This window comes from Oncorhynchus tshawytscha, linkage group LG26, assembly GCF_018296145.1.
Source record: "Oncorhynchus tshawytscha isolate Ot180627B linkage group LG26, Otsh_v2.0, whole genome shotgun sequence".
In the NCBI taxonomy this organism is placed as follows: domain Eukaryota; kingdom Metazoa; phylum Chordata; class Actinopteri; order Salmoniformes; family Salmonidae; genus Oncorhynchus; species Oncorhynchus tshawytscha.
In genome coordinates, this window is record NC_056454.1 from 26,516,726 (window position 1) to 26,536,242 (window position 19,517).

At 42.8% G+C, this 19,517-nt stretch overlaps 1 protein-coding gene across 1 annotated transcript in view; it reads right to left on the reverse strand.

Moving 5' to 3' along the window:
* Positions 1–19,517, reverse strand: part of LOC112225446 (vang-like protein 1) — a 53,651-nt gene that overhangs the window by 11,562 nt on the left and 22,572 nt on the right. Inside the window, exons 4-5 of the mRNA XM_024389427.2 lie at positions 5,904–6,335; positions 1,926–2,101 (exon numbers count right to left, since the gene is read on the reverse strand). Coding sequence (XP_024245195.1) covers positions 1,926–2,101; positions 5,904–6,335 — 608 coding nt within the window. The remainder of the gene's footprint in view (positions 1–1,925; positions 2,102–5,903; positions 6,336–19,517) is intronic.

Consider the following 19,517-nt stretch of genomic DNA (forward strand, 5'->3'; position numbering starts at 1 on the left):
TTTAGAGTTATGATCCAATTTGTCAGCATTACCAACAGAGTGAATGGGAAAACAGATTCAAAATGGTGGCCCTTTCTTTGTGATTTGCAGGATGTGCAATGATATAATTAAAAGTAGGGCTGTGATTGGTTACATTGCCTGATATGCCAATGTACACTACCGTTCAAAAGTTTGGGGTCACTTCGAAATGTCCTTGTTGTTGTCCATTAAAATAACATCAAATTGATCAGAAATGCAGTGTAGACATCGTTAATGTTGTAAATGACTATTGTAGCTGGAAACGGCAGATTTTTAATGGAATATCTACATAGGTGGACAGAGGTCCATTATCAGCAACCATCACTCCTGTGTTCCAATGGCATGTTGTGTTAGTTAATCCAAGTTTATCATTTTAAAAGGCTTGATCATTGGAAAACCCATTTGCTATTAAGTTAGCACAGCTGAAAACTGTTGTTCTGATTAAAGAAGCAATAAAACCGGCCTTCTTTAGACTAGTTGAGTATCTGGAGCATCAGCATTTGTGGGTTCGATTACAGGCTCAAAATGGCTAGAAACAAAGAACTTGCTTCTGAAACTCTATTCTTGTTCTGAGAATTGAAGGCTATTCCATGTGAGAAATTGCCAAGAAACTGAAGATCTTGTGCAACACTGTGTACTACTCCCTTCACAGAACAGCGCAAACTGGCTCTAATCAGAATAGAAAGAGGAGTGGGAGGCCCCGGTGAACAACTGAGCAAGAGGACAAGTACATTAGAGTGTCTAGTTTGAGAAACAGACGCCTCACAAGTCCTCAACTGGCAGCTTTATTAAATAGCACCCACAAAACACCAGTCTCAATGTCAACAGTGAAGAGGCGACTCCGGGATGCTGGCCTTCTAGGCAGTTGCAAAGAAAAAGCCATTTCTCAGACTGGCTGGTTTTTATTTTGGGTTGCACTGACAAGGCATTTATCATTTGTCCACTGCTGTTTATTCTGCGTATTGATTGAACAAATAATAAAAATGTAATCCTTCTATGGATTACATTTTGTGAAAATCCCCAAAATCATGATGTTGTTTTGTTCTAGTTTGGTGAGGAATCATCCAGCACAGCTCTGGGTAGAAGTTGTCCTAAGGCACAGATCTAGGATAAGTTTGTCTTCCACAAACCCTAACCATTAAAGGGGAAAACACAAAGCTGACCTTAGATCAGTTACTAGAGAGAGAATTCATCATAATCAATCAAAACTGACCCCTTTTCTCAGGCCCCTGCCCCAATTCACAGAACAGCCCCCCTGAGTGAAAGGACTGGAGCATTCTGGGTGATTTAGTAACTAAAATACTGCCACTCTTCCCCTTGGACATAAGTCTCCAATTACTCACAGTTCAACAGTGTCTACACACACACACACACACACACACACACACACACACACACACACACACACACACACACACACACACACACACACACACACACACACACACACACACACACACACACACACACACACACACACACACACACACACACACACACACACACACACACACACACACACACACACACGTGTATGGGTGGGGGGCATTCTGAAGGCATTCTTTAATAGTCTGATTATCTGTAGATGTTTCTGCTAGCTGATTGATCAGCTGACTGGCTTCTGCTAAGTGGCAATAGTGGACACAACAGGGTTACTCAGATCATCAGGGCCACAATAAGTACACCAGCCAGATCCCTGAGGCTCTACTGTTGTACACAGACAGAGTTCATATTGCTGGAAGATCAATGACTTTGCTATAGTCAGCTGCATCATTTTAGCAAGAGATTGTAGCAGCATGGATTTGCTTGATATGTTAAGATGCTTATGAAATGATTGAATTTCTCAACATCATATTTCAGTTGGTTTTGAGTGTGTGTATGTGTGGATGTGAGTGTGTTTGTATTACCTGAGCTGTCCCAGGTTGTAGTAGCGTGTCTCTCCATCAGTGGAGCGTATAACACACAGGCTGTAGCAGGGCTGGATCTGTCTGAGCTCCAGCAGAACAATGGCCAGGTAGTGGACAAACAGCAGAGAGTCCACCAGAGACACAGCAAACTGGACGATACCCTGGTAGTCCTCATCCTGGAAACAGAGTTAACACACACACACACACACACACACACGTTTGCAAGTTGCATGAAAAAGCTCATCCAGAGGTGGCCGGGGACTTTAATAAATCCTTTTGACCTCATTTCTACCAGCATGTTACAACCAGAGCAACCAGAGGTAAAACAAAATATAAAATAAAAACTCTAGACCACCTTTACTCCACACACAGAGATGCCTACAAAGCTCTCCCTCACCCTCCATTTGACAAATCTGACCATAATTATATCCTCCTGATTCCTGCTTACAAGCAAAAAATTAAAAGCAGGAAGCACCAGTGACTAGATCAATAAAAAAGTGGTCAGATGAAGCAGATGCTAACCTACAGAACTGTTTTGCTAGCACAGACTGGAATATGTTCCGGGATTCCTCCGATGGCATTGAGGAGTACATCACATTGGTCACTGGCTTCATCAATAAGTGCATCGATTACATCGTCCCCACGGTGACCGTACATACATAACCCAACCAGAAGCCATGGATTACAGGCAACATCCGCACTGAGCTAAAGGGTAGAGCTGCCGCTCTCAAGGAGCGGGACTCTAACCCGGAAGCTTATAAGAAATCCCGCTATGCCCTCAGACAAACCATCAAACAGGCAAAGCGTCAATACAGGACTAAGATTGAATCATACTACTCCAGCTCTGACGCTCATCGGACGTGGCAAGGCTTGCAAATTGTTACGGACAACAAAGGGAAGCACAGCCGTGAGCTGCCCATTGACACGAGCCTACCAGACGAGCTAAATGACTTCTATGCCCGCTTGAAGGCAAGCAACACTGAAGCATGCATTTAAGCACCAGCTGTTCCAGACAACTGTGTGATTTTATTTTATTTATTTAACCTTTATTTAACTAGGCGTGTGATCACGCTCTCCATAGACGATATGAGTAAGACCTTTAAACAGGTCTAAGTTCACAATGCCGCAGAGCCAGACAGATTACCAGGAAGGGTACTCTGAGCATGCGTTAACCAACTGGCATTGAGAGCATCCTGTCGGGCTGTATCACCGCCTGGTACGGCAACTGCACTGCCCACAACCGCAGGGCTCTCCAGGGGGTGGTGCGGGGGCAAACCACCTGCCCTCCAGGACACCTATAGTACCCGATGTCACAGGAGGCCAAAAAGTTCACCCAAGCCACTGCTTGACACCCCGCTACCATCCAGAAGGCGAGACCAGTACAGGGGCCTCAAAGCTGGGACCGAGAGACAGAAGCTGTTTTTCAATCTCAAGGCCATCAGACTGTTAAACAGCCATCACTAAAACAGAGAGGCTGCTGCCTACATACAGACTTGAAATCATTGGTCACTTTAAAAAATGGATCTCTAGTCACTTTAATAATGCCACTTTAATAATGCTTACATATCTTGTATTACTCATCTCATATGTATATATTGTATTTTATACCATCTATTGCATCTTGCCAATGCCACTCAGTCATTGCTCATCCATATATGTACATATTCTTATTCCATCCCTTTAGATTGTGTGTATTAGGTAGTTGTGGAATTGTTAGATTACTTGTTAGATATTACTGCACTGTTGGAACTAGAAGCACAAGCATTTCGCTACACTCACATTAAAAACTTCTTAGGGCTGAGATCCCGCTAACGGGATCGACATGACAACAGCCAGTGAAACATGTCAAACGATGTATAGAATCAATCTTTAGGATGTTTTTAACATAAATCTTTCAATAATGTTTCAACTGGAGAATTCCTTTGTCTGTAGAAAAGCAATGGAACGCGAGCTAACTCTTAAGTGAACGAGCGTCACGAGCTTGTGGCACTCTGCCAGACCACTGACTCAAAGGGCCCTTATGAGCCCCGCCTTTACAGTAGAAGCATCAAACAAGGTTCTGAAGACTGTTGACATCTAGTGGAAGCCTTAGGAAGTGCAACATGACCAATATCCCACTGTATCTTCAATGAGTTGAAAAACAACCAACCTCAGATTTTCCACTTCCTTATGAGTTCTGTTATATACTCACAGACATTATTCAAACAGTTGTAGAAACTTCAGAGTGTTTTCTATCCAAATATACTAATTGTATGCATATATTAGCAACTGGGACTGAGTAGCAGGCAGTTTACTCTGGGCACCTTATTCATCAAAGCTACTCAATACTGCCCCCAGCCATAAGAAGTTAACATCTGCTAACCATGTGTATGTGACCAAATAAAATGGCATTTGAAGTGTCTTCACTGACATTTTCAACCTGTCCCTGACTGAGTCTGTAATACCAACATGTTTCAAGCAGACCACCATAGTCCCTGTGCCCAAGTACACAAAAAGGTAATCTGTCTAAATTACTACTGACCTGTAGCACTCACGTCTGTAGCCATGATGTGCTTTGAAAGGTCATGGCTCACATCAATAACACTATCCCAGAAACCCTAGACCAACTCCAATTTGCATACCGCCCCAACAGATCCACAGATGACGCAATCTCTATTGCACTCCACACTGCCCTTTCCCACCTGGACAAAAGGAACACCTACGTAAGAATTCCGTTCATTGACTACAGCTCAGCGTTCAACACCACACCAAAGCTCATCAATAAGCTAAGGACCCTGGGACTAAACACCTCCCTCTGCAACTGGATCCTGGACTTCCTGAAGGGCCGCCCCCAAGTGGTAAGGGTAGGTAACAACATCTGCCACGCTGATTCTCAACACAGGGGCCCCTCAGGTGTGCATGCACAGTCCCCTCCTGTACTCCCTGTTCACCCAGGACTGCATGGCCAGGCACGATTCCAACACCATCATTAAGTTTGTAGACGACAACAGTGGTAGGCCTGATCACCGACAACGATGAGACAGCCTATACGGAGGTCGTCAGAGACCTGGAAGTGTGGTGCCAGGACAAGAACCTGTCCCTCAACGTGATCAAGACAAAGGAGATGATTGTGGACTAATGAACTATCATGGTCCAAACATACCAAGACAGTCGTGAAGAGGGCACAACAACGCATATTCCCCCTCAGGAGACTGAAAAGATTTGGCATGGGTCTTCAGATTCTCAAAAGTTGTACCATCGAGAGCATGGTTCAACTGGTTGCATCACCGCCTGGTATGGCAACTGCTTGGCCTCTGACCGCAAGGCACTACAGAGGGTAGTGCGAACGGCCCAGTACATCACTGGGGCTAAGCTTCCTGCCAACCGGGACCTCTATACCAGGCGGTGTCAGAGGAAGGCCCTAAAAATTGCCAGACTCCAGCCATCCTAGTCATAGACCGTTCTCTCTGCTACCGCACGGCAAGCGGTACCGGAGCACCAAGTCTAGGTCCAAAAGGTTAATTAACAGCTTCTACCCCCATGCCATAAGACTCCTGAACAGCTAATCAAATGGCTACCTGGACTATTTGCATTGACCGCCCCACCACCCCCCATTTTTACGCTGCTGCTACTCTCTGTTTATTGTCTATGCACAGTCACTTTACCTCTACCTACATGCACATATTACTTCAATTACCTCAACTACCTATCGACTCTGTACCGACATCCCCTGTATATAGCTTCGCTACCATTATTTGATTGTTGCTCTTTAACTATTTGTTATTTTTCTATTTTCTTCTTATTATTTTTATTTTATTTTTTACTTCAGTTTATTTTAGTAAATACATTAACACTTATTTTTCTTTAAACTGCATTGTTGGTTAAGGGCTTGTAAGTAAGCATTTCACTGCACGTCTACACCTGTTGTATTTGGTGCATGTGACAAATACAATTTGATTTACACACACACACACACACACGTTTATGAAACATACACACCTGTGAGTCGAGGATGCGGACCCCATAGAACAGCCAGTAGGAGATTGTGAGCAGCAGTGTGAGCATGGCCAGGAGGGCTCGGTACACACACACCCTGGGCAGGCTGGCACGGGCCTGGCGCAGGAAGATCGCCCACACAGCTAGCAGAAGTATGAGAAGTTTACAGGACACAGAGAGGAAGAGGCCCTCGCAGGCTGAGCCACAGGCCTGCAGCCTGGCTGGCCACAGCACCGCCGGGAGGATCAGGAAGGCCAGGGGGGTGGCCAGGACCAGTAGCCCCACACAGAGGCCCAGAGCTAGGGGAGCGTAACGCCGACAGCCCTGCCCCAGGCTGTCCTCTGACCTCTTCCCCAGACCAACCACCTCCTCCTGGGATAGACTAAGCTCTGAGGTGCCAGTCACCGCCGTGGTGGTTTCCCCCCAGTTATCATCCTAAAAGAGAGAGGGGAGGGAGATAGAGGGAGAGGACAGAGAGAAGAGATTAAAACGTAGCATATGGTTGATAGCACAGACACATCCAGAGAAGAGAGGTGGAGGAAGAGTGAGAGAGGAAGAGAGTGAAAACAGAAGATGGAAAAGGAAAGGAATAGTCTCTGTGGAGTGATGTGAGAGACAAACCAAAGTAACAAATACACACTAGTTGATAGATACACATAAATGCTGGTTTTATTCCATTCTCTGTCTCTGCTACACACAAAGACAGACAGACTAGAGATACACTGACTAAATCCCTTGAGGTTTACCGCAAACATCCCCTCCGTCATTCTATTTAAAGAAGCCTTCGGTTTTCCTGGGGTTCTGTGTTATTGTGACAGGCTTTCAGCTCCCCACTGATCCACATAGAGGAAGACAGTACACATTCAGACTGCTCATCATGACCAGGTAGGGATGACACACGCACACACACACACACACATCACAATAAGGCTGATGTTATGCAGGTCTAGCATTGCAAATTAAGAGTCAAATCTCCTCTTCCTGCTCAGGATGGAGATTAAACATACATGTGCCATAAGCGGAAGGAGCACAGCGAGAGACTGATTAAAGACCTGTCTGCTGAAGAGAGCATTTCTCTTACTGCCAGTTATTCAGCTATTTATTATCCTGCTCTCTCTATCTCCCTGGTAAGCAGCTGGGAACAGTGTGTGTGTGTGTGTATTCCATTCCATGAGAAGTAGATTGGAATACTGTAGCCACCTTCTTCTGTCAGATCACATACACTTACCCACATGACACCCCTAAAACGTTATCCCTTTGCCAGATGGACACGCCACCTGATGTGCCATTTGAAAATTACACTGAAAGAGGCCGGGACAGAAAGAGGTAAAGGAAGAGAAAATCCTCAGTGTGATTGCTGAGTAACAGCCGCTTAATAACCCTCTGTGGTTCACTGTTTTTGCCTATACACCATCATCCCCTTCCTTTAATTCAACTTTGCCAAACAGGAGATGAGTGGGGGGGTGAACAAGAGAGGGGGTGAGAAAGACACAAAATGTTAGAAAAAGAGAGAGAAGAGAACGATGGAGAGAGCGACAGAGAATGGAGATAAACATTAACCTGGTGACCCCTATTTGAGAGAGTGATGGGTCAGCTCTTTTAAAATAATCTTAACGCTAGAACTGCCAAGACGGCCAATCCGACCATTTTCAATTTTGTCATTTCAATAACTTCATTTCACTAAAAACCTTGAACCCACCTGTCCCTGACTTTTCCTAAATGTGTGTATTTTAAACTTGATCAGTACTTTCAGACAAATATAACAAAAAAAGACAAACTTTCAGCATTTTATCCTCAAAGCACCATGATGGTCATTTGACCATATGCATATTTAACAGGAGAATAGCTGGGCCTTGAGGAGCACCAATAGCCACCTGTCTAATAAATCCATTCAACTAGAAAAGTCAGGTCTCGTTGGACCTCTTTTTGGTTGTGTTTATGGTAACATTAGTATACCAAAATGTACATATTTGAAAGAACATACACATTTTCATTTGTTCATGTTACTGTGCAGCCTTTACGTAAAAACAAAAAAAGCACCAAAAACTGAATTTAAAGTGGAAAATCTATTTCATTGGTGGAGCGCCTTTGTTACAACTATGAAACAAAATAATGTGCATTGTAACACAGTAAAATATCATTTTTTATAAACAACAAAACAAATAAATACCCAAACTGCCAGACACCCGGTCAATGAAGAAAATATCAGTAGTCTAAACATCAGTGTAGGCGCCAAGCAGTGCTTGAGAATAGTGAAAATCAGCACAAACGCAATAATTGCATTATAATGAATATAAGGGTTGATATGACATCTGTTAAAAAGTCTATTATTGTCAGTTATTGGACACATTATCTGTGGCCTCACTCATATTTACAGTATGGTGTGAGTCTTCAAGCAACAGTTGGATCTCATGTAGCTGTTATCCCTTGTCCTAACAGTCACCACAAGTCTTTCACTTGATTGCAACAATTCGCTTGCCGCTTGTAACCGGTGTCGTGGGTTCTGTTGCGAGCGCATCTGCCCACCTTACAGTTTGTCCTCCATGGGAGCTCTGCGCAATTTGGCTTGCGCAACGGCTCACGTGGAATCTTTTCTGCTGCCTTGGCCCTCACTCACATAGCCCGTGTGCCAGACTCATGATGAAAGGCCACAGAGGGTCCTCATGAATGGGGTCCTCTCTGATGAACTGACCCTGAACACAAGGGTGTGTCCTTTCACCATTGTGGTTCTCCATCTACACTAATGAGATGAAGATCCAAGGAAACAATGTGAGCCTTTTCAAGTACAAGGAACAAATTTATCTATCCAGTGCAGTTGGGACAGCGGTCATTTGTGAGTAAATGTAGCAATGTCCTCTATGTTTTTAGTGTATGCAATATGATGGACTAGTATGTGATCCTTTCAATGGAAGGTGACGCCAAAGGAAAACTCTGTTCTGGATGGACAATGAAGTTTTATTCTAGTTGACTCCCTCCTGCTCATGGATGTTGTTCATGCACTGATTGAACAACACGTGTGCGTTTATAGCAGCCAAGTCAAGCATGTTGTAGTGGCGAGTTCATCCTTTCACCAAGTACACCCATGCCATCTGATCCAAAACATTATCCGACACTCGCTCACTTGCTGCCTGATATGGATCCATTCCCAGATATGGAAAGCCAATCAGCATGAATCAGAATAATAATCCTCATAGATGTCACAATCCACTCTTCCCCGCCATCTGAGTCGTTTTCATCTTGTAGAAACTCTAACACAGCATGCACATCCATTCGTCTTGGTCTTGCCATTGTAAATTACACATACTCTCACTGTGTAGCCTACTCCAAGTAGGCCTAGAATAGACTAATCAGACTGCTTGGATTTGGTGGACTGATATAGGGTACACTGTTTTGAGATTATACACTGGTGTTAAAATGGCACCGGACAAGAAGGCAGACATTTTATATGTCCCCAACCGATTAGTTTTTTGTTTGTTTATTTGCAACTTATATTTGTTACTAATTATTTGTACATAATTTTGCCGCTACCGTCTCTTATGACTGAAAATAACTTCTGGACATCAGGACTGCAATTACTCACCGCAGACTGGCAGATTCCTTTAACGAGTCTGACGAGCATGATGCGAGTGATATACTGCTTTCTCTGGAATAGGCCCAGATCCCTGTGATCTGTGTGAAGAGAAAGCGGATAAAAAAATGGGCCGGAGGGCAGGCCGCCTTTTGAGAATTCGTAGGCGATCGAATCAACCCCCACTTCCTTCCATTCTGCCAGCAAACGTGCAATCTTTGGACAATGAAATAGATGACCTACATGGAGGATTAAACTACCAACGGGACATTCAAAACTGTAATATCTTATGCTTCACGGAGTTGTGGCTGAACGACGACACTATCAACATATAGCTTGGCTGGTTATACGTTGCACCCGCAAGATAGAACAGCGGCATCTGTTAAGACAAGGAGCGGCGGACTATGTATTTTTGTAAATAACAGCTGGTGCACGATATCCAAGGAAGTCTCGAGCTATTGCTCGCCTGAGGTAGAGTATCTCATGATAAACTGTAGACCACACTACCTACCTCGAGATTTTTCATCTGTATTTTTCATAGCTGTTTACATACTACCACAGTCAGAATGAGAATTGAAGGAGAATTAAATGAGCTGTATTCTGCCATAAGCAAACAAGAAAATGCTCACCCAGAGGCGGCGCTCCTAGTAGCTAGGGACCTTAATGCAGGGAGACTTAAATCCATTTGACCAAATTTCTATCAACTTGTTAAATGTGCAACCAGAGGAAAAAAATCTAATTAAAATAAACTCTAGACCAGCTTTACTCCACACACAGAGATGCGTACAAAGCTCTCCCTCACCCTCCATTTGGCAAATCTGACCATAATTATATCCTCCTGATTCCTGCTTACAAGCAAAAAATTAAAAGCAGGAAGCACCAGTGACTAGATCAATAAAAAAAGTGGTCAGATGAAGCAGATGCTAACCTACAGGACTGTTTTGCTAGCACAGACTGGAATATGTTCCGGGATTCCTCCGATGGCATTGAGGAGTACACCACATCAGTCATTGGCTTCATCAATAAGTGCATCGATGACATAGTCCCCACAGTGACCGCACATACATACCCCAACCAGAAGCCATGGATTACAGGCAACATCCGCACTGAGCTAATGGTTAGAGCTGCTGCTTTCAAGGAGTGGGACTCTAACCCGGAAGCTTATAAGAAATCTCGCTATGCCCTCCGACGAACCATCAAACAGGCAAAGCGTCAATACAGGACTACGGTCGATTCGTACTACACCAGCTCTGACACTCGTTGAATGTGGCAAGGCTTGCAAACCATTATAGACTACAAAGGGAAGCACAGCCGAGAGCTGTCCAGTGACACGAGCCTACCAGACGAGCTAAATTACTTTATGCTCACTTGGAGGCAAATAACACTGAAACATGCATGAGAGCACCAGCTGTTCCGGAATACTGTGGGATCACTCTCTCAGCAGCTGATGTGAGTATGACCATAAAACAGGTCAACATTCACAAGGCCACAGGGCCAGACGGATTACCAGGACGTGTACTGCAAGCATACACTGACCAACTGGCAAATGTCTTCACTGACATTTTCAACCTCTCACTGTTCGAGTCTGTAATACCAACATGTTTTAAGCAGACCACCGTAGTGCCTGTGCACAAGAACCCGAAGGTAACCTGCCTAAATGACGACCGACCCATAGCACTCAAGCCTTTAGCCATGAAGTGCTTTGAAAGGCTGGTCAAGGCTCACATCATCAACATTATCCCAGAAACCCTAGACCCACTCCAATTTGAATACTGCCCCAATAGATCCACAGATGATATAATCTATATTGCACTCCACACTGGCCTTTCCCACCTGGACAAAAGGAACACCTATGTGAGAATGCTATTCATTGACTACAGCTCAGGATTCAACACCATAATGCCCTCAAAGCTCATCAATAAGCTAAGGACCCTGGGACTAAACACCTCCCTCTGCAACTGGATCCTGGACTTCCTGACCGGCCGCCCCCCAGGGAGGTAAGGGCAGGTACAGTTGAAGTCGGAAGTTTATAGAAAAGTTTGTCAGCTCGCTTCTCTCTCTTTACATTTGAGGTTCTGGGTGTTTGTGACCATTAACAACCATTAACAAAAGTCGGAAGTTTACATACCCTTAGGTTGGAGTAATTTAAAACTCGTTTTTCAACCACTCCACAAATATCTTGTTAACCGGGTAGGACATCTTTGTGCATGACACAAGTAATTTTTCCAACAACTGTTTACAGACAGATTATTTCACTGTATCACAATTCCAGCGGGTCAGAAGTTTACATACACTAAATTGACTGTGCCTTTAAACAGCTTGGAATATTCCAGAAAATGATGTCAAGGCTTCAGAAGCTTCTGATAGGCTAATTGACATAACTTGAGTCAATAGGAGGTGTACCTATGGATGTATTTCAAGGCCAACCTTCAAACTCAGTACCTCTGATTGACATCATCGGGAAATCAAAAGAAATCAGCCAAGACCTCAGAAATTGTAGACCTCCATTAATCCTTGGGAGCAATTTTGAAATGCCTGAAGGTACCACGTTCATCTGTACAAACAATAGTACGCAAGTATAAACACCATGGGACCACGCAGCCGTGGTCCCAGAACAACAGCAAAGGACCTTGTATAGATGCTGGAGGAAACAGGTACAAAAGTATCTATATCCACAGTAAAACGAGTCCTATATCAACAAAACCTGACAGGCCACTCAGCAAGGAAGAAGCCACTGCTCCAAAACCACCATAAAAACCCAGACTACAGTTTGCAACTGCACATATGGTACTTTTTGGAGAAATGTCCTCTGGTATGATGAAACAAAAATAGAGCTGTTTGGCCATAATGACCATCGTTATGTTTGGAGGAAAAAAGGGGGAGACTTGCAAGCTGAAGAACACCATCCCAACCGTGAAGCACAGGGGTGGCAGCATCATGTTGTGGGGGTGCTTTGCTGCAGGAGGGATAGGTGCACTTCGCAAAATAGATGGCATCATTAGGCAGGAAAAGTATGTGGATATGTTGAAGCAACATCTCAAGACATCAGTCAGGAAGTTAAAGCTTTAGAGCTTTAGAGTCCATAGAATAGGCAAGGCCTATTCTATGCAAGGGATATTATTGCATGTTTTGATAAATTTAAGCAAAAGGAAATGACGAAGAACATGGGGAGAGAACTCAGAAACACAGATTTTGGAATGAATGATCACTTCCCCACCGAGATAAATGAAAGGAGAAAAAAACTATCCCATCATGAAGGAAAAGCGTTGCCTGAATCAACAAGTCTCCATGGTGATGGATAAACTTTATATCGACGGGCAATTGTTTCAGGACTCTAGAGTAACTCCCTGGTTATTTTAATTTAATGTTTAAAACTGAGTTTGTGTGTTGTAGTGTATCATGACAACTTCAACTATAACGAATACATGCTCTATTGATCTTCACTTGATAAGGAAAGGGTTGCATACAGCTCAGGTTAATGTATGTAGCCTTACTAACAAAATACATGAGGTTTTTAACTTGGTCAACATAAATAATATTCATATTTTGGCATTGACCGAAACGCATTTAGATGCATCTGTAAATGATGGGCAAATTAACATTCAAGGATATAGTCTACTGAGAAGAGACAGGAATAGGAATGGTGGGGGTGTTGCACTGTATCTTCAGAATCATATACCTTTTAAGAAGAGGGATGACCTTAATGTAGGTCAAATAGAGCCACTATGGGCTCAAGTACATCTGCCTCACCAGGCAGCCATATATTGGTAGGATGTGTGTATAGACCTCCTAGCTCTAAGGTGTCCTATCTGGATGACTTAAACACTGGGTTTGACCAGGCCACAGACAGCAACAAAGATGTATTTATCTTGGGTGATTTTAATATAAACTGGAAGGATCACAATAATTCGAATAGAACCAAATTGATGAGATATGCTAAGAATTGTGGTTTGAAATGGTTAATGATACTACTAGATCTTCAATTAAGTTGGGTCATCGTTCAGACACATGCATTGATCTGATTTTCTGTAATGTACCATTGCAATGCTTAAAAGCCAGATCAATGCCAGTGGGCTGGACAGACCATAATATTGTGACCATAACCATGAACACCAAGATTCCAAAGAAACCCCCTAGGATTGTGGTCAAAATAAATTTTAAAACATTTAATCAGGAGTCATTTCTAAATGATTTGGCTGTTGTACCCTGGGAGCTGATTTATCTAGAGGATGATTTAAATCACGCTACAGAATGTTTTATTGATTTGCTCATTGAGGTAATGGACCATCATGCCCCTATAAGAAAGAGTACAGTTGGTGCCCGTCCATCTCCATGGATTGATGATGAACTGGGTGAGGCTTTTTCTCAAAGAAATATGGCAAAAGTCTTAGCAGCCAAATCAGAACTAGAAATTGATGAACAGAATTATAGAACATTACGTAATTATGCAGTTAAATTGAATCAAAAGAAAAAAAAGTTATTTTACAACAATGCTTTTATTGATTGTAAAAATGATTCTAAAAAGGTATGGAACACAGTTAAGGGCTTACTTGGTACATCTATCTCATCATGCCCATCTAGTGTGGAGGTTGACGGGAGAATAATAACAAAACCAGTTGATATTGCCAATCGTTTTGCAGATTTTTTAAAACAGAAAATTAAATTACTGAGCAACAATGTAGACATACATTCTTCCAAACAAGCTATTGTCCAATGTATTGATGATCATATTATGAGCAATAACATCTGCTCTTTTAGTCTACAAAAGGTGTCAGTGGAGGAGGTGTCAAACCTATTGAAGTCATTACCTGATGGTAAATCTACAGGTTATGGTTTTATGGACAATTTTTTTTGCTTCGCTGTGCTGCTCCCCAGATTGCAGTTCCACTGAGATACATATTTAATTGGTCACTGGAAAAGGGGATGTTTGTAAATGTATGGAAGCATGCGAAACTGTGTCCTATTCCGAAAGACAGCAAAGAACCCATTACTCCTGCCAATAGTCGACCAATTAGTCTATTCCCTACACTCAGTAAGATATTGGAGGGTATTGTGAGTAGACAAATGTGAGAGTACATGGAAAAGAATGATCTGATTACAGCCCATCAGCATGCTTATCGCAAAAACCATTCCACTACCACTGCATTGGTTGACATGACTGACCAGTGGCTCAATGCTATGAATAATGGCAAATTTGTAGGTGTACCATTTTTAGATTTCAGTGCAGCATTTGATGTAGTGGATCATGAAATAATTGACAAAATTAATGCATTATGGTTTTAAGGAGGTAGCATTGAATTGGGTACAGTCATATCTAACTGACAGGAAACATCCACCAATATCAATGGTTCATTTTCTCCCCCTAATGTGTTAAACTGTGGAATACCGCAGGGCAGCTGCCTTGGGCCACTTCTTTATTTAATATATACCAACGACCTTCCCTATGCCTTGGTTGAAACTCAATCTACTATATTTGCAGATGATACAACAATTTATGCAGCAAGACAATCGGTTCAACAGGTGCAGCAGGCTTTACAAGGAGATTTGGAGAATATCAGGAAGTGGGTTTGCCAAAACTAACTTGTTTTAAACACCAAGAAAACCAAAGTTATGTTGGTCTGTTCAACTAGGAAAAGGCCAAAACAGCATGGTATACAATTAAGTAAGGGAGGAGTACAAATTGAAGAAGTGGCAGAAACCAAACTATTGGGAGTGCAGCTAGACAACTGCTTATCATGGTCGTCTCAAATAACCAATCTATGTAAAAAAAAATATATATATATATATATATATTAAAACATCATGCATAATCAGAAGGATAGCGAAATATGTACCAGGAAAGATTCTTAAGCAAATAACCCAAGCATTAATTGAGATTCAGGTGAACTACTGTTCGGTGGTCTGGGGAAATGCATCATCAAGTGAAGTTAGGAGGCTGCAGAATGCACAGAATAAAGCAGCAAGGATTGTTTTAAGGTGGAGACACAACAACGTTACTACAACGCATCCAATTGACCACCAGAGGCATTCTTCAAAGGACAAAGGACTCGGTTTGGCAACATAGCCTTCCATCTACCACCAACCTACCGAAGCGCAGCTCAGAGAAAATATTTATTGCATTTTCCTTTTCCAAATGGGCGGTAATTTAGAACGCATAAGATACTGTATTTTCGATAGCACAGCTTCTCCCTTTGTCCCTCAGTCTTCCCGCTCTTTCTCTCAAACCCAGCCCCTTTTCTTTTGTGTAACCAGCTGTCATATCTGTTCCGCCTGCTAGGGACATTTTCCTTTATGACGTAATTTGTAATCCATGTATGATTCATTCTTTGTATATGTAATTCTGTGTGATTAGTTAGGTATTTAGTAAATAAATAATTAAACCCAATTTTGTATTGCTGATTCAACTTGTTAGCCAGGGTTCGTGAAGACCAAGAATTTACAACTTTCAGATGAGACCGAATTATGGTGACGATTAATATTGACTGCTATTGATGTAAAATATTACTAGGTCTTTAAGAGTTTATTCGGAAGATAACAGCTCTATAAATATTATTTTGTGGTGCCCCGACTCTCTAGTTAATTACATGATTAGCTCAATCAGGTAATATTAATTACAGAGAAAGGATTTTATAGAATAGCATGTCATATCACTTAATCCGGCATAGCCAAAGACACGACACCTAGGTATTTGTAGTTGTCCACATGTTCTAAGTTAGAGCCGTCCAGAGTAGTGATGTTGGACGGGCGGGCAGGCGCAGGCAGCGATCGGTTGAAGAGCATGCATTTAGTTTTACTAGTAATTAAGAGCAATTGGAGGCCACAGAAGGAGAGTTGTAGGACATTGAAGCTCATCTGGAGGGTTGTTAACACAGTGTCCAAAGAAGGGCCAGAAGTATACAGAATGGTGTCGTCTGCGTAGAGGTGGATCAGAGACTCACCAGCAGCAAGAGCGACATCATTGATGTATACAGAGAAGCGAGTCGGTCCAAGAATTTAACCCTGAGGTACCCCCATAGAGACTGCCAAAGACCCGACAACAGACCCTCCAATCTGACACACTGAACTCTATCAGAGAAGTAGTTGGTGTATCAGGCGAGGTAATCATTTGAGAAACCAAGGCTATCGAGTCTGTCAATCACCACATCCTCATCGGCAGAGTCGAAAGACTCGGCCAGATCAATGAATACGGCTGCACAGTATTGTTTCTTATCAATTGCGGTTAAGATATCGTTTAGGACCTTGAGCGTGGCTGAGGTGCACCCATGACCAGTTTGCATAGCGGAGAAGGTATGGTGGGAATCGAAATGGTCGGTAATCTGTTTGTTGACTTGGCTTTCGAAGACATTAGAAAGGCAGGGTAGGATAGATATAGGTCTGTAGCAGTTTGGGTCAAGAGTGTCCCCCGCTTTGAAGAGGGGGACGACCGCAGCTGCTTTCCAATCTTTGGGAATCTCAGACGACATGAAAGAGAGGTTGAAAAGGCTAGTAATAGGGGTTGCAACAATTTCAGCAGAATGGGCCAAAATACCAGAAACAGTGTGAAAACCTTGTGAAGACTTACAGAAAACATTTGACCTCTGTCATTGCCAACAAAGGGTATATAACAAAGTATTGCGATAAACTTTTGTTATTGACCAAATACTTATTTTCCACCATAATTTGCAAATAAATTCATTAAAAATCCTACAATGTGATTTTCTGGATTTTTTTTCTCATTTTGTCTGTCATAGTTGAAGTGTACCTATGATGAAAATTACAGGCCTCTCATCTTTTTAAGTGGGAGAACTTGCACAATTGGTGGCTGACTAAATACTTTCTTACCCCACTGTATATTGGTTTCTAGCTTCCCTGAAAAGTTGCATATCACGGGGGCTGTTCAATGCTAATGCAGAAGGCCATAGGATATTTTTGTGTTGATTAAGGGCAGTCTGGTTCTAAATTTCTTGAATTGGGCATGCTTATTTAAGATGGTGAGGATTTTAAAATAACCAGGCATCCTCTACTGACGGGATGAGGTCAATATCCTTCCAGGATACCCCGGCCAGGTCGATTAGAAAGGCCTGCGAGCGTTAAACATTAAGTTTGCCGATGACACAACAGTGGTAGGCATGATCACCGACAATGACAAGACAGCCTATAGGGAGGAGGTAAGAGACCTGGCCGTGTGGTGCAAGGATAACAACCTCTCCCTCAACATGATCCAGACAAAGGAGATGATTGTGGGCTACAGGAACAAGAGGACTGAGCAGCCCCCATTCTCATCGATGGGGCTGCAGTCGAGCATGTTGAGAGCTTCAAGTTCCTTGGTGTCCACATTACCAACAAACTAACATGGTCCAAGCACACCAAGACAGTCGTGAAAAGAGCATGACAACTCCTATTCTCCCTCGGGAGACTGAAAAGATTTGGCATGGGTCCTCAGATCCTCAAAAGGTTCTACTGCTGCACCCTCGAGAGCATGGTTGCATCACTGCCTGGTATGACAACTGCTTGGCCTCCTACCGCAGGCACTACAGAGGGTAGTGCGAACAGCCCAGTATATCACTAGGTCCAAGAGGCTTCTAAACAGCTTCTACCCCCAAGCCACAAGACTCCTGAACACCTAATCAAATGGCTACCCAGACTATTTGCATTTCCCCCCCACCTCACTCTTTTACACCGCTGCTACTCTCTGTTGTTATCATCTATGCATAGTCACTTTAATAACTCTACCTTCATGTACATATTACCTCAACTAACCGGTGCCCCCACACATTGACTCTGTACTGGTATCAGCCCCTATATATTTTTATACTGCATTGTTGGTTAAGGGCTTGTAAGTAAGCATTTCACTGTAAGGTCTACACCGGTTGTATTCGGCGAGTGTGACAAATAAAATTTGATCTGAACAAAAATATAAACATGCAACAATTTCAAAGATTTTACTGAGTTACAGTTCATATAAAATAAATCAGTCAATTGAACTAAATTCATTAGGCCCTAGTCTATGAATTTCACATGACTGGGAATACAGATATGCATCTGTTGTACACAGATAACTTTTTTTTAAAGTAGGGGTGTGGATCAGTAATCTAGTCTAGTCTAGTCTAGTCGGTGACCACTATTTGCCTAATTTAAGTGGTTCCATGTGGCTCAGTTGATAGAGCATTGTACTTGCAATGCCAGGTTTGTAGGTTCGATTCCCACGGGGGACCAGTACGAATGAAAATGTGTGCACTCACTACTGTAAGTCACTCTGGATAAGAGCTTCTGCTAAATGACTAAAATGTATTGCAACATCTCCTTCGCATAGAGTTGATCAAGCGGTTGATTTTGGCTTGTGGAATGTTGTCCCACTCCTCTTCAATGGCTGTGCGAAGTTACTGGATACTAGCGAGAACTGGAACACGCTGTCGTACACGACAATCCAGAGCATCCCAAACATGCTCAAAGGGGTGACATGTCTGGTAAGTATGTAGGCCATGGAAGAACTGGGACATTTTCAGATTCCAGGAATTGTGTACAGATCCCTTGAGACATGGTTCTGTGCATAATCATGCTGAAACATGAGGTGATGGCGGTGGAAGAATGGCACAACTCAGGATCTCATCACGGTATCTCTGTGCATTCAAATTGCCTTTGATAAAATGCAATTGTGTTCATTGCCCGTAGCTTATGCCTGCCTATACCATATCCCCATCACCACCATGGGGCACTCTGTTCACAACAGCAAACAACGCTGAACTGCAGTCAGTTCAAGATCCCGATGAAGAGCATGCAGATGAGCTTCCCTGAGACAGTTTCTGTCAGTTTGTGAAGAAATTCTTCAGCTGTCCCGGTGGCTGGTCTCAGACGATCCCGCAGGTGAAGAAGCCGGATGTGGTGGTCCTGGGCTGGCGTGGTTACACATGGTTTATGGTTCATTTAGTTTTATTTTAGGCCACATCTATTATTATTATTATTATTATGTGTGAAATTAGTTTCAATACAGTTTAGGTGTAGTTTGAACGGGCCAGCAACTGTTGTTTTGCAGTCAGAAAATACACTCTCTTATTATTTTGGTATTTACA